The sequence below is a fragment of the Lingula anatina genome, chromosome 6, assembly GCF_051362555.1.
Source record: "Lingula anatina isolate TDL-2025a chromosome 6, LinAna3.0, whole genome shotgun sequence".
NCBI lineage: Eukaryota > Metazoa > Brachiopoda > Lingulata > Lingulida > Lingulidae > Lingula > Lingula anatina.
Genome location: NC_141772.1, coordinates 12,496,281 through 12,509,185, shown reverse-complemented (window position 1 = coordinate 12,509,185; position 12,905 = coordinate 12,496,281). Strand labels below are relative to the sequence as shown.

Sequence of the window (12,905 nt, the reverse complement as noted above, 5' to 3'; positions counted from 1 at the left end):
ATTTATTTATTTATTTACTTATGTTACGTTTCCCTAGAGCCTCCTTCTTGCTTTAGGTCAACTTCACCTAAATATCTGTATTCAAACGCGAAGGGTTTATATATCACCGCAATCAAAGAAAACAACAGTCGGATTATAATTCATTCTTGCTGCTTGTCTGATTTAACAGGAAGAAATAAGCTGGAAATAGGAGTAAAAGCCAGTCTCTGTACTCAACCACGGTTCCTCTTAATTTTTGTGCCATTAAAATTTATCTTGACGAGGAAACAGAGACCAATATACATGTAAATTAAGGAATTGGTTCACCGACCTTAAATTAAGGAAATTCCCCTCACTCTGAAAAAGAGAGACTCTATGAAACATGCAATTGTCTAGTTCATCATCATTATAAACTCTTTTGAGAAAAATCATCAACGCTTATTGATCAAAACATTACCTCATTAAAGACGACGGTACGCTCTGTATTCTATATAACGAAAATGGGGCCATTAGGCATCAATAAACAATGGATAGGTTTTAATCAAGGATATGGGCATGGCGCCTTTTATAAGTTAATGGCCGCTCAGATTCAAAGATATGCCTTTAGGTTGGTTCTTTATCAGTAGCCAGAGAGGTTAAGGGGGACTGTAAAATACTGGTATACGAGGCTCGTTAATTTTAAATATATGATAAACGGTTTTTAATATCAATTCCAGAGTGCTGACTTGATCATTAGAATAAAACGTGGAGTTTGCCATCAATAAGCTTAATTGAAGCTGGAACCCTTGGTTGGTTAAGATTTTGGCCTCTGCTGTGCCGAGAATGAAGCGATTGCAGCCAGTGCTGATGAATTTGTTCTTGCGAGACATTTATAACCAGTTGGACTACACTTGTAATGGCTACAATGATGGCATTTCAAGTACAGAAATGACCCGTAAAGATTAGTACGTGTACATCGCTATTTAAGTAGGCAAAAAACAGTCACAACAGAACCCTTAGTGCATATATCTTTGTTAATCATGATGTCAACAATAAAAAAACCGGTGGTGGTCAGGGGGGATCGCTCCTTTAACTGTAAAATAGTCTGTTCTTCTTTTTTTATTCATCTAGGATCTATGCCATTGTGATAGAAAGGTTCACTTTTCCAGAAAATGGAATCTCTTCCATTCGAAAGAGTTGGGTACTGACCAGCTGATGCTAAACAGACTACAAGGAAATTGATACTGTATAAAATGTATATAGTACCTTAATACGGCATCCACGTGGTATGATACATGTACCTGTAACTATGGCGCGTTCTCCCAAAATCTATCAAAGCATCTGACTCTGAACTTTTCTTCAAAGAATTGTTTTTATAAATATCCAGATAAAAGATACCGTCTGCAGTGTAAAGACGGCAAGAAGGATTGTTTTGTGATCTATTTATTTATCCAGACAATTCTTAGATTGCATAAGCAAAAGTTGTGGAATGCCTACCAAAAATTTTTTTCAGTTCATTTGCCATCAAATTTGGCACTTAAGATGGTTTCTGTAGCAGACGATGATCAATTATTTTTCTCACAGGAGCTTTACTCACGCAACGCGTACTATTGAAAGAGGGGAAATGACCAGCAAAACCGAACTGCGAAAAAAAAAAAAAGAATACAGGATAGATTTTGTGGCGTGTTTAGTGAGGCTGAAGTACGTAAACGTCTTTATCTTACAAACTTCTTAAAAAATATTAGCTGTCATTGAATTTCATTTTGATTAAAAATACGTTCAGTTTTTGAAATCCGTTTTTGATGAATAAAGTCATTTCTTACTTTCGCAAAAGATGTCTGATCGATGTCGTGTCAAGAAAAATAACTCTAATCATCCTCAATATTAGTTTCAACATGACAAAGGTTATGATCTTCATAACCCACTCCCAGCTCAAAGAGACAATTAGAGATAAATGGACAGATCTGTAGCTAGCAATTTCAAAACATATATATTTTTGTGAAAAAGTGTACAATTTTACCCCTTAAGTTGAGCTAATTTGAAAAATGGCAGAAAAATTAGATCACATTTTGATAAAAAAAAAAAAAAACAGACCCATTCCGACCAAAAAGGTGGTTCTGTCGAACTCCACCCACGCCTATCGGGTCAGTTGGAGGTGTGTTTTTGGTGTTTCCTATATTTGTTTCAGTGTACCGCAAATGCTTCAATTAGACATTATCGAAGTGAGGTTTCTGAATATTGATTTGTTCTCTTATTTTCAAAACTACCCTTTTCCCCACAAAAGCCGCTTTCATACTTTCTCGTGAAAAGTAAATATTCAGAATACATTATCAAAATGGAAGGGTGACTGCTTTAATTTTGTTCTGTATGACAGATAATACATACTGCAGGAAGCCACGCCAAATAACTAGGACAATGTTTTTAATAATTCTAGTTTTCGGCTAGTACCACTAGCATAGAAATAAGTTTTAAAAGCCTTAGTCTACATATTAAAATATGCTTTGCTTACATGTATATATAATCAAGAAACAACACGTTGTTTTGATTTGAGACACTGATATCAAAACAGTGAGTACATGCATATGTTACATATTAAACGTCAAGTTTGTTTATTGGTGTTGCTGCATGTCTTCCACCGATAGAATTCGCTTTCCGTGCGGCATTGACATAAAGCTCTTTCGACTCCTGAGACAGCAATATGCATGTACAGGTTTGAAAGTTGTTTGTCTGACAATATTTGCTACATCATTCGATTGTTTTGTGACACGCACGAAATGGTCAGTGGCGCATAGAAATACCTCGTTATAATTAGATGGTTCTTTCTCTCAATATACAGTATGACTTGTTTAATGGGGAGACGAAAATTCATTTTATATATGTTTCGTAACCTGCTTGGGAGGGGTATGGGGTGGACCAATTAATTATCCATTAGCTTAATCGGGATGGATAGCCTATAGCACGACTCCAGCTCAGCTTGTGTTTTCGCCCCAATGTGACCAGTGGAAAGTACCAAGTCTTCAGCATTAACTCGGAAGAAACTTAAATCGCAGGTTCATCTGAAAGTACCTGGATCTCACGTTAGTGTTTTAGACTGGGTTCCCATCCCTAGATCCATCTAACAGGATCGGTCCATCTCCATGGAATTTCTCGCTAAATTGCTTTCAGCTTAAGTGGCTTAGATGTCTAGGACGCCTACTAAAGCTGCTAAACGATAGTTAATTACCCCCTATCGGCTTCAGTTGGCATGACAGACATCTATGCAGCTTCAGTTAATTGCAATTAAGCGAGGAGCCCCTTGGAGATAGTTCGATCCAAAGTTAGTACGATAGGATCTGGGAATGGTCTCTAATTTACTGTACGTGTTTAAAGGAGCAAGCGTGCAATCAATACAACCGGCATGACTCGGGTAAAAATAAGAAAAGGGAAGATCTGATAACAATGATTTAAAGGGAAATGCATGAATTCTTTTTACTGCATGCCTGTCCGCAATAACGTGTGCGTTTAGGATTTGGTCATTTATTATTTTTAAGCAGTAAGACACGTCTATTTTGTAATGTATATGTATCATGAGGAGCAATGAAAATGTAAAAAAAATAATAATGTTGGTTGTTGAATTTGCGTGCGCTTTGTGCATTTTATTCAGAGAAGTCATAGTGTGAAGGATATTTACGACGAGAATTATTAGCTTGTCACAAAAAGAGAGCAGCACGGGAATTGTCAGTCAAAGACCTTGGGTGAACTTTTTGTTGATTTTTTTTCTTTTTGCAACAGAAATAATTAAGTATCGTGATAAGGATCACATGAGACTAGTGGCTAGGAGAGACTGCAATGAATTGGCCAACGTGTTTGAATCCATTGTCTTGAATGAATGAATGAATGAATGAATGAATTGGGTATCAGTGGAAAAGTATCGAAAACTTGAAGAAAGTTTTACTGGGTACTTTCGTGGCAGCAATTTATTCCTCATTCTTTTAAATTTGTATTCCCTTTTTTAAGAAAAGATAAACAACCATGAAAACCATTCTTAAAATGAAGAGAAAATCCATCACTGCAGCTATCTGTAATATGTAGGCCTACAATTTGAACATAAAACACAAAATTTATCTCCAGGGAAATATTGTCTTCTTTTCTGGGCAAATTTTAAGCATTTATAAAAAGATATTTGAATCTGTGAAAAATACATATTCATAAAAATGCGAATGTGTATTTGCAACACCATGAACTAAGTAGTTTATGTCCACTGGCTGATATCCGTATCTTCAAAAAAGGCGCATAGGCTTGTAGTGTTGCAGGTTTTTCACATGCGTGAGTGGAAACATCGTGGTGACAGTGACCCATATCTGGTTGAGGTCGATAAAACAGATACATTAGACAACAGTGGCTCGTTGGTCTAGGGGTATGATTCTCGCTTTGGGTGCGAGAGGTCCCGGGTTCAAATCCCGGACGAGCCCGCCTCTTTTCTTTTTTCTCTTTTAGTGTCCTTTTTCTCTATTATATCAACTGTACAAATATAGAAACGGGTCTTATTTTGTTACTGTATAGTTATTGTCACGCGCTTGAATACCATTTTTTTCAAATTATGATTTCGATTTCTGACTAAGTGGTATAGGCCTATATATATATCATTTCAATATATATATTATTTAAATCATTTGATATGCGACTTTTAAAAAACATGAGCACATTTTACAAAACGAAATACTGTAGTGCAAAGAAGAGTTCAAAAAATTTCCCATCTAAATAAGTGGCTGAGATAATGTTCCTAATCTGGATTTTCGGATAAATTTTATAGTGTGTCATTTTCTCCTGGCGTGTTTATACAAGGCTGGATGATATATGGACATGTTTGTTAGATAACTTTTGGAATGCTCTGTATGTTGGTATTTTCAGATAATCCCCAGCAGGTACAACATTGAACGGACAAGTTTGGAGAATTTATCCTGACCGAAATCTGAACTTTAAAAAGCATCTTGCTCTAATTCTTTTTTCATTTTTAAGTTGTAACATGAGATGCAGCACGGTTATCTTGCTTACAAAACAAACCGAAATATAAATAACAATTAAATATATAAAATTCTTATTGATTGATTAATCGATTAATAAAAAGCAAATTGGAAAATATGGTGGGACTCCGATAAACACCCAACACAAACTTCGGATTTCTAACATAGTTTCCACAGCAAACTATCAGCTAAGTTAATTATTCGATTTCTTTTGAGAAAGAGGAGACAAGAAGAGCTTTGGTTGTGTTTATCAGTTTCAACATAAGTAATTTCAGCCATATGCAGACAACGTTTGTGGTGTTGTCCTATTCGTGATTGCGACAGAGAACTGCCTCCCAACCTGTCGCAATGGTCACATAACTAGGCGTTTCCCCATAAACACAAAAACCAAGCATTCATTGTTCCTTTATCTCGTCAAATTGAACAACGCGTTCTTTGTACAAAGACTTAAATGGAAGTACCCTTAAAGACAAGTACACTCAAAATATTGTGTGAAAGGACCGCTCACCAGATATCACTAAAATCGGGGAATACAACATCCCAGCTCTTGTGCCGTAATTTGTGGGCACATTTTGGGCTAAGAATGATAAAGGTGTGTACGGTAGTTACTCCGTGCACATAATATTATGAGCGTACTTTTTGTCTTTACAAACAAAACAGGACAAAATGACAAAGTTCACCTATTACTCGGTATACCTCCATTCAACTCCCATGGTTGTTAGTGCGCCAGGGTCAACAGATTTCAAGTTCAGTGCGAATTAGGATTTTTTTCACAACCTCATAACCTATACAATTTATTTACGTTTCTCTTAAGTACAATGTTGAGATGACAGGTATTTCTTTGCTTATGAAGCATGTAGAGCTGATATAATGCTCCAAGAGAATAAACTCAGGAGAGACATTTTTTTGCATGTGTTTTATTACGAGAAATCACATTATGGATATTTATGGAAGAAATGTGCATGAGAAGTTCTTACAAAAACAGGAAAAAGGCATTCTTACTTTTGTTAATACTTAAAAATGATTTAACATTATTTAATGAGAATGAAATCTAAATGGTAGCGATCTAATGTAGGCCTATATGTGCTGTTGAAATAGGATGTCCATTTTACAACATATTAACTTCAGTACAAAGACCAATGAACAGAAAGTATGAAATTACAACACTTATCAACATGTTTGATCACGTTGTGCTAAGACAGAAAAGGTGCCATTTCAATGGGAATCATCAGAAATAACATAAAACGAAACTGGCCTGCCACTATTTCTAACCCCACTCTCCTCCAAATGCCGCGAAATCTCGCTTGATTTTGCGCCAAGCTGCGAGACTCGGGGTCATCTCGACTGATTCCCATTCAACAATGATACAGATACATGTTGGTCTCGCTGGAATTGTTATTACAAGTAAAGCGTCAAAGACAGATAAGCAGGCTGTAAACGCTGCTTCTTTTCGTGATAGCGTCATAATTCTTATTCCTTATTTTTTGGCGTTTACTCCACTGGATGCCCCCGTCTACATGCCCTGTCTTTACATCGTCTAGTAGGTGCAGGTAGAGGGTTGCCGCTCTCGTCACATTTGAAGATAGCTGTGAAGTTAGTTCCGGCTGACAGGTCCTGGGGGCACTTAACTCTCTTCATGTAGTCGCACCTTAAAGACAAAATAATACGATAAAGTCTTCGTGTAATATGAAAAACACGTGCGTTCTACTAACTACTAAAAATTGAATATCTTATATATACCTAGGGTGACATTAAAGTGTAACAGGATCACATTGATTATCAACATGAACAGCGACAAACAGAAAGTTATTGTTTATTGTGAGCACCCTGAAGAACGTAACGTACACTGTTACAGAGATGGGGCAATGTAAATACCCGGAAGTTCGTGGTGATGGCAATATGATTACAGAGGAGAGTAAATGAGCACAAGTTGATCCGCGGATCAAATATGGCACGAACCACTTGATATCGTGCCGAAATTTGATTGCTCTGCTCCTGCTGGGACGGCGCGCGTAGGAGGCAGGGATCCAAGTGCGCACGTTGTAAACTGGTTGTGAACGCTTCCTTTGAAACAGTCTGGATAAAGGTGCCCTGAGTGTCGGGGTCACTAGTTTGTTAACTATTCAAACATTTTCACGGGATTGCTTCACAGTGGCCCTTAGGAACAGCGACAATGTTGCGTATCCGTCAATCAAAAAGAACTGCTCCGCAGTGAATCTGCAGTTGAATGTCATTAGTCCAAAATGAAACGTAAAGCAGATTTAGTCTTGCTTTATTTAATTTTATTTACTGTATATAAGATGTAAATTGAAAAATAAGTAATATATTTTAAAAGAAAAAGATATACCAGATGTTTTTATATCATTTGCTCCTTGAGATATAAACACAATACACGTGTTTAACGCGTGCCAAGTTTGACACCTACATTGCATGCCCGATACCACTATAAGGACTGCGCAATGGCTACACCAAAAATAATTTTTTAAAGCAGAAAGTTGCTTGTGTTGTGGCACTGACTTTCGATTGCAAGATATTCTTAGTTCAAACTTCAAACTCTGCGTCAGCCACTTTGCTTCTTGTCTCGTCTACGCGAGATATCGTCAGCGTAAGGCTGGAAAGGCAGCTCCAGGCGGGTTAAAGCTGTGACGTACGAGACTTGTGACTTCCAAATATGGAAGAGCCCCAGGCAAAATTTTTGCCAAACACGCCCTCAATATGCTGCTAGTGGCTACAGTTCAGGTTTGCTGATATCGGTTATATATGAAATCAAGAACGAGCTGGTAAAACTGAAATCTAGAACCTAGGGTAGATAAAGGCCGAATATTACTAAATTAATTACCAGTTGGTATAGGACCCTGCATCATCACACAGGCGCATTGACGGCAAGACGTCACAATCAGTCTCAGTGATATTAGCACAGGTTAAGCCACGTTGTCTGTTGACGCGTCTCCCGCCATGTCTACCTGGACGTCTTTGACCTTCGCTATTATCATCTGCATGCCGACCTCGAAGGCCCACGGGAGGTCTGGCCAGGGCAACTTCAAGAACTGGAATGAAGGGGAAAATGGGATGAAATTGAGCCAAAGACTTTTATTTATTCTTCAAACAGTAGAGCGGACTGGTATTTTGTTCTCTCCCTAAAACCGAGTGCATAAACTACAGACTTGACATTTAATATGGAATATTTTTTTCCAAATTATTTTTCATCAGTTTTTTCCTATTTTGCTGACTGATAAATGAAAATAAGGATTAAAATCATGTTTTAATAACTTTTATTTATCTCTTTGATGTCATTGTGACATCAGTTCATTAATAGAATTCGCCAGTGAAGCAAACCAAAATGCATTGCCTACTCTAAGTCATACGACAACCATTGAAAGCGATATTTTGGATCTCCATATTTTCCAAATTATCGTCTTTAAAAGAGTTACATGCCCCACAAAGGACCCTCATGTCAGTGTCATGTCATAGCAACGGTCGCTGTTACTCCTGACCTCATCTGGCTGCTACCAGAGCTTTCAAGCGGCAAGGCGTTCCTTAGAATAGGTTTTTAGAGTTTAATCTGGAAAAAATTCCCGGCAACGGTCAAAACTTGTCCAATTTGGTTCAGATTTGTTGTAGGGCATGAAGGCCGTTGATTCTTTGAGTAATAACCTACCCACGTATTGTCTATGTGGTTCAAATATGGCGATTTTGATGACCAATGTATCTGCTCAATCCCTTGGCTCTGTAAGTTATCTGCTATTAAAAGTGCTCTGTGTGAACGGACAATCTCATCGTGCAACCTAAAATTGTTCCTAAGGTGCCCTCTATCAAATGATAGTCAAATGGTTCCCAGATCATTCCTTTATTTCATCTGGTTTAGGTTTTCATCAATGACTACCATTGGTGTTTTGGCACCAATGTGGTATCCACTCCAAATACTGACGCTGCCAATGACCCTAGTCACTTTAGAAGCGGCACACGCCTTGTCGTAGGCCGCTTCAAGATGTCTATAAACTCTGCTGTGACCAGTTAAGCAGTACAGGTGAAATCTGACCTCAATAAAGAAAGCCACGCGGTTTCAATGTTCTACCCAGAAACGGTCATAGTCCTCAATTCATTAGAGAAACTGACGACGCTGTTTTGCTGTTTACAGTGCCTTCCTCAGAGGTCGTTTGGTATTCTAACCTGCTAAAACCAGTTTGGTATTCACTAAGAGCCTTGAAAAACGCGTTTTGGTCACAATTTGCCCCTCATTCTGAACGGACTGGGTGGCTTTTGTTTAGTTGCAGCAGCATATCCTGAAGGACAATGAGTTCTGTGCCCTGGTGGTAAGATGTCAATACATTGGGCGTGGTTTCTGTGCAGGTACATCAGTCTGGGCATAACTCCATGGAACTGTGCAGACCATTCCGTTTGACACAATAATCTGTCTGGCAATGTCTATCTTTTTCGCGCCATTCTGACACAGATTAACAATTTTTAAAACATTGTTGAACTCATTTTACGCACTGCAAAACCGACCGCTTACATGCAAAATTTCAAATTCTTCTATGCAGTAGTTGCCGACATATGGATACTTTTTTGACGGAACCATGCTTCGCCAAAGCCCAGCTTAGAACAGGCCAAAGGAGCACTACCCACTTAAATCACTGCATATTACACAAGGCAGCAGTGCAACAGACTTGGTAATCAGTTAATTGGTAGCGACACACCTGACTTCACACTTCTCCAGTCAGATATCTTATATGAGATCTGAGTTTTATGAAAAAAGAACGCATTTTTACCTAAGCATACCGTTGAAACTGAAATATTCCATATTAAATGTCAAGTCTGTATATAGTCTTAGGTAAAATAGGCCTGCTTATAGGCCAGTCAATAAACAACTTAGGTTGGAAAAAATTGGTGACAAATGTTTCTCAACTGACTCTGGTCCGTCCAAAAAAATTTCCCCATGAATCCCCCCATGGCAAAGTCTTATTCCACAAAAATCCAAAATGGCCGCCATTGAATGGGGTGGGTGGACTTGAAATCCATAACTTGGGAACCCAATGTCACAGAAACGTATCAACTCCTTCTAAGTAAGGGAACCCCAATCTTTGGCAACTAGTCTCTGGGTCACTGGAGGTCAAGGTCATGACCTTATTAAAAGGTATTACTGGTGGAGTACATGTGCACACAGGTTGAGATAGTTTTTTTTTTTTTTTTTTTTTTTTTTTTTTTTTTTTTTTTTTGTAAGTGCTTGCGCACTGCAAAAACACTACTATGGTTTTCTGTTGAAATAAAAATGACATTTCCAGTGTATAATTGATATCTCATGAAAGTTTTGAATATAGTTTTTTAGACAACCAATCGTTTTACCAATTTTTTTTCTGATATTTTCCCTTCGTTTTTCGTTTATAGTTACACTGGCAAAAAAAAAACGACGTTTGACGTGTGCGTGACACCTGCCTTATACAACCAAGCCTTATAGTTTGGGTGTGACAGCCGCACAAATTAACAGATCCAAGGTTAAAAGACCGTGCATACCATGAATACAAACAAAGATCCCATGTATTCTGATGTTATTGGTACTCTCTGATCACTAGGTGCGCTACTGGTCCGTTACAAAATTATTGTGTCTCACATACTTTAATTTTGTATACTATCTTAGAGACCCCTGATATCAGGGGGTGTGTTTTTGGAAGCTGCAAGCAGCACAGTTCTTTATCCTCTTTTTACTTCACATGCACGTGTCATCATTCCCCGCTACAACAGAACAGCTGTTCTAACTATATAGATACATAAAATCCTTGGCAACATAAAAAACCACGCTTTAGTGCCTTTGTACTATAGAATGCTTTGGTCTCTCCTGTATAAAAGTGTAGTTCGTACATTTTACACTGCATAATAACTTCACTGCAGCGAGTTAAAATATTACCAAAAAAAATCTAATAATTAAAATTGATTAAACACGTTTAAGTAACAGAATAACTAAATGTTATTCACAGAGCAAGTCGTGTCATTTCCATAACAATACCGGCACTGGTACCTGACGTTTTAGGAAACGTATTACACACTACTTTTTATGTAGTTCTTTCATGGTATGCTTCAATATTTGCAGTGACTTCATATCACTGAGAATAAAACGGGAGTCCAAGTGATTCCAAACTAGGAGTCCAGCAGTGGAACCTATCCCAATTGTAGTCAAGTTGACTCCGATGGAGTAACGCCATCCCAGACCCCACATAAGGGTCACAATCGACTCCATTCACGCATCCCTTCATCCCTTGATTTATCTCTACAAAAGAGTCACCATGACCCCATATTAAGGAATTTTTGACTCCTTGGCACATTATGAAAAAAAAAGACATAGTGCCAAGCGGGGAGACAGCAGGTACCGTTTATTAACGAATGGTTTGTGCACGGACGGGTTTGAACCCAAGTCCTCCCGCTCTGGAGACGGACACTCCGAGCGCATGTGGTGTTGAGTTTCCAATAACAAATAGTTTGTGAATCTGGTAAAAACAGCATGGCATGTATATATATATATATATATACCACAAATATACCAATGAGTGAGCATACCTCCCCAGTGACATGCATTGGTGGGTCAAACCCACAACATGGAAACAAAACCTGTTGACCTGTATACTAACATATCACATAAAGGGTGTGGGCAACTGAAAGCCCGGGTCAGTAATAAGTGCACGAGTTCTGCATGAAGAAAAACCACTTGTTCATGCATAAAACCAACTATGGCCAATAAAGTAATGTTTATACTGACAAAGGATGATGAAAACCGTTCTCTTCACGTCGTCTGCTCACTGCCATCACAAGTACTGAAACGAGGCTTACTGTCCAGCGAGCGAAAAGAGTCGGTGAAAGGGGTCAGCCAGACACTGGCCCCCGGCAATTTGACTCTGATTTTAGAGTCAGATTGACTCCATGAGAGCCAGGGGGTGATCGACTCTTATAACAGAGTCTAAAGACTCGGGTAGTGGGGTAATTTGACCCTTATATTGGAGTCAAATTAACTCCACAAGGGTCAAGGGGTGCTGGACTCTGACTAGAGAGTCAAATGACTCTAATTTTATTCTCAGTGATTGGTTCAATTTGAGAACAGTCTTAAGAGGCAATAAATCTTTTCTATCGTTCTACATTCTACCAGACTGAGTACACAAAGAAGACGGTGGAATCATAATAAGAAATGGAATAAGATACACGCCATACAGATCTGAACTTATGCCCGAAATGGAATCATACACGTACCTTTTTCCATAGACGTAATGTCAAATTTGGAGAAAGAGATGCATATAGATATAACCAGTGCCTAATGCAACTATTCCTGTCATTTTATCAAACTTCATCAATCCCTTAACATTGTAAAACTTATATTGTTTTTAACAACTTTCGGTTTCTTACTCATCTTACCAATTCAAACTATTGCAGTAAACTCATTTTTTGTAGTTGTGAACCATACTTACAGATCAACAAAACCAGCACTATTATGTACTTCATGATGGACCTTTTCAGAGTACTAGTAGGTACTTCTTGATACCGGGAGATGTCCCCTTGTCGCCAAGTACAGCTCTAAGACAAAAATTTTGACCTCTCGGCAGGCTGTCTCCAAATGACGAGGATTGCTGCTAAGGGTCTTTTTATATCGCGCTGGTATCACCTGTAGCCTCTATCACGCGAAGGGCTGCTTTTGCAGCGTGCCACGGTTCAGGACAAGGAGACAAAGAAAGGTCGAGAAGTAGGACTTCCCTATCGAGGAGTAAAAGTTTTGTAGTCCTTGAACCAGTAACAGAAAAGTTTGTGTCCCATGTAACAGAGTTACAGTAAACAAAATATGTGCATTATTCCTCTGTGTTTAAACCAAATAGTTCCGGTTGTTTGCCGTCTTCTTTTTTTTAAAGGTAAAACCTCAATTTGAAATAAGGAAAATACTGGTTAAAGAGCTACATGCATGAGGAAGTG

General features: G+C 38.3%; 1 protein-coding gene, 1 long non-coding RNA gene and 1 other non-coding gene across 3 annotated transcripts; 2 read left to right on the top strand and 1 right to left on the bottom strand.

Moving 5' to 3' along the window:
* Positions 1 to 243: 243 nt before the first annotated feature.
* LOC147761150 (uncharacterized) lies at positions 244 to 2,570 on the top strand. Its single transcript, XR_015335169.1, has 2 exons — positions 244 to 923; positions 1,090 to 2,570. It is a non-coding gene; the product is annotated as an uncharacterized LOC147761150 (long non-coding RNA).
* Positions 2,571 to 4,337: 1,767 nt separating this feature from the next.
* Trnap-ugg (transfer RNA proline (anticodon UGG)) lies at positions 4,338 to 4,409 on the top strand. Its single transcript has one exon. It is a non-coding gene; the product is annotated as a tRNA-Pro (tRNA).
* A 1,765-nt stretch (positions 4,410 to 6,174) lies between these two features.
* On the bottom strand, positions 6,175 to 12,591 carry LOC106181417 (uncharacterized). The gene is made up of 3 exons (XM_013565790.3): positions 12,410 to 12,591; positions 7,801 to 8,008; positions 6,175 to 6,609 (listed from the first exon to the last, which is right to left on the bottom strand). Exons 1-3 carry the CDS (start codon positions 12,441 to 12,443, stop codon positions 6,453 to 6,455), a joined length of 399 nt encoding a protein of 132 aa, XP_013421244.2. The 5' UTR covers positions 12,444 to 12,591; the 3' UTR covers positions 6,175 to 6,452.
* Between the last annotated feature and the right edge of the window lie 314 nt (positions 12,592 to 12,905).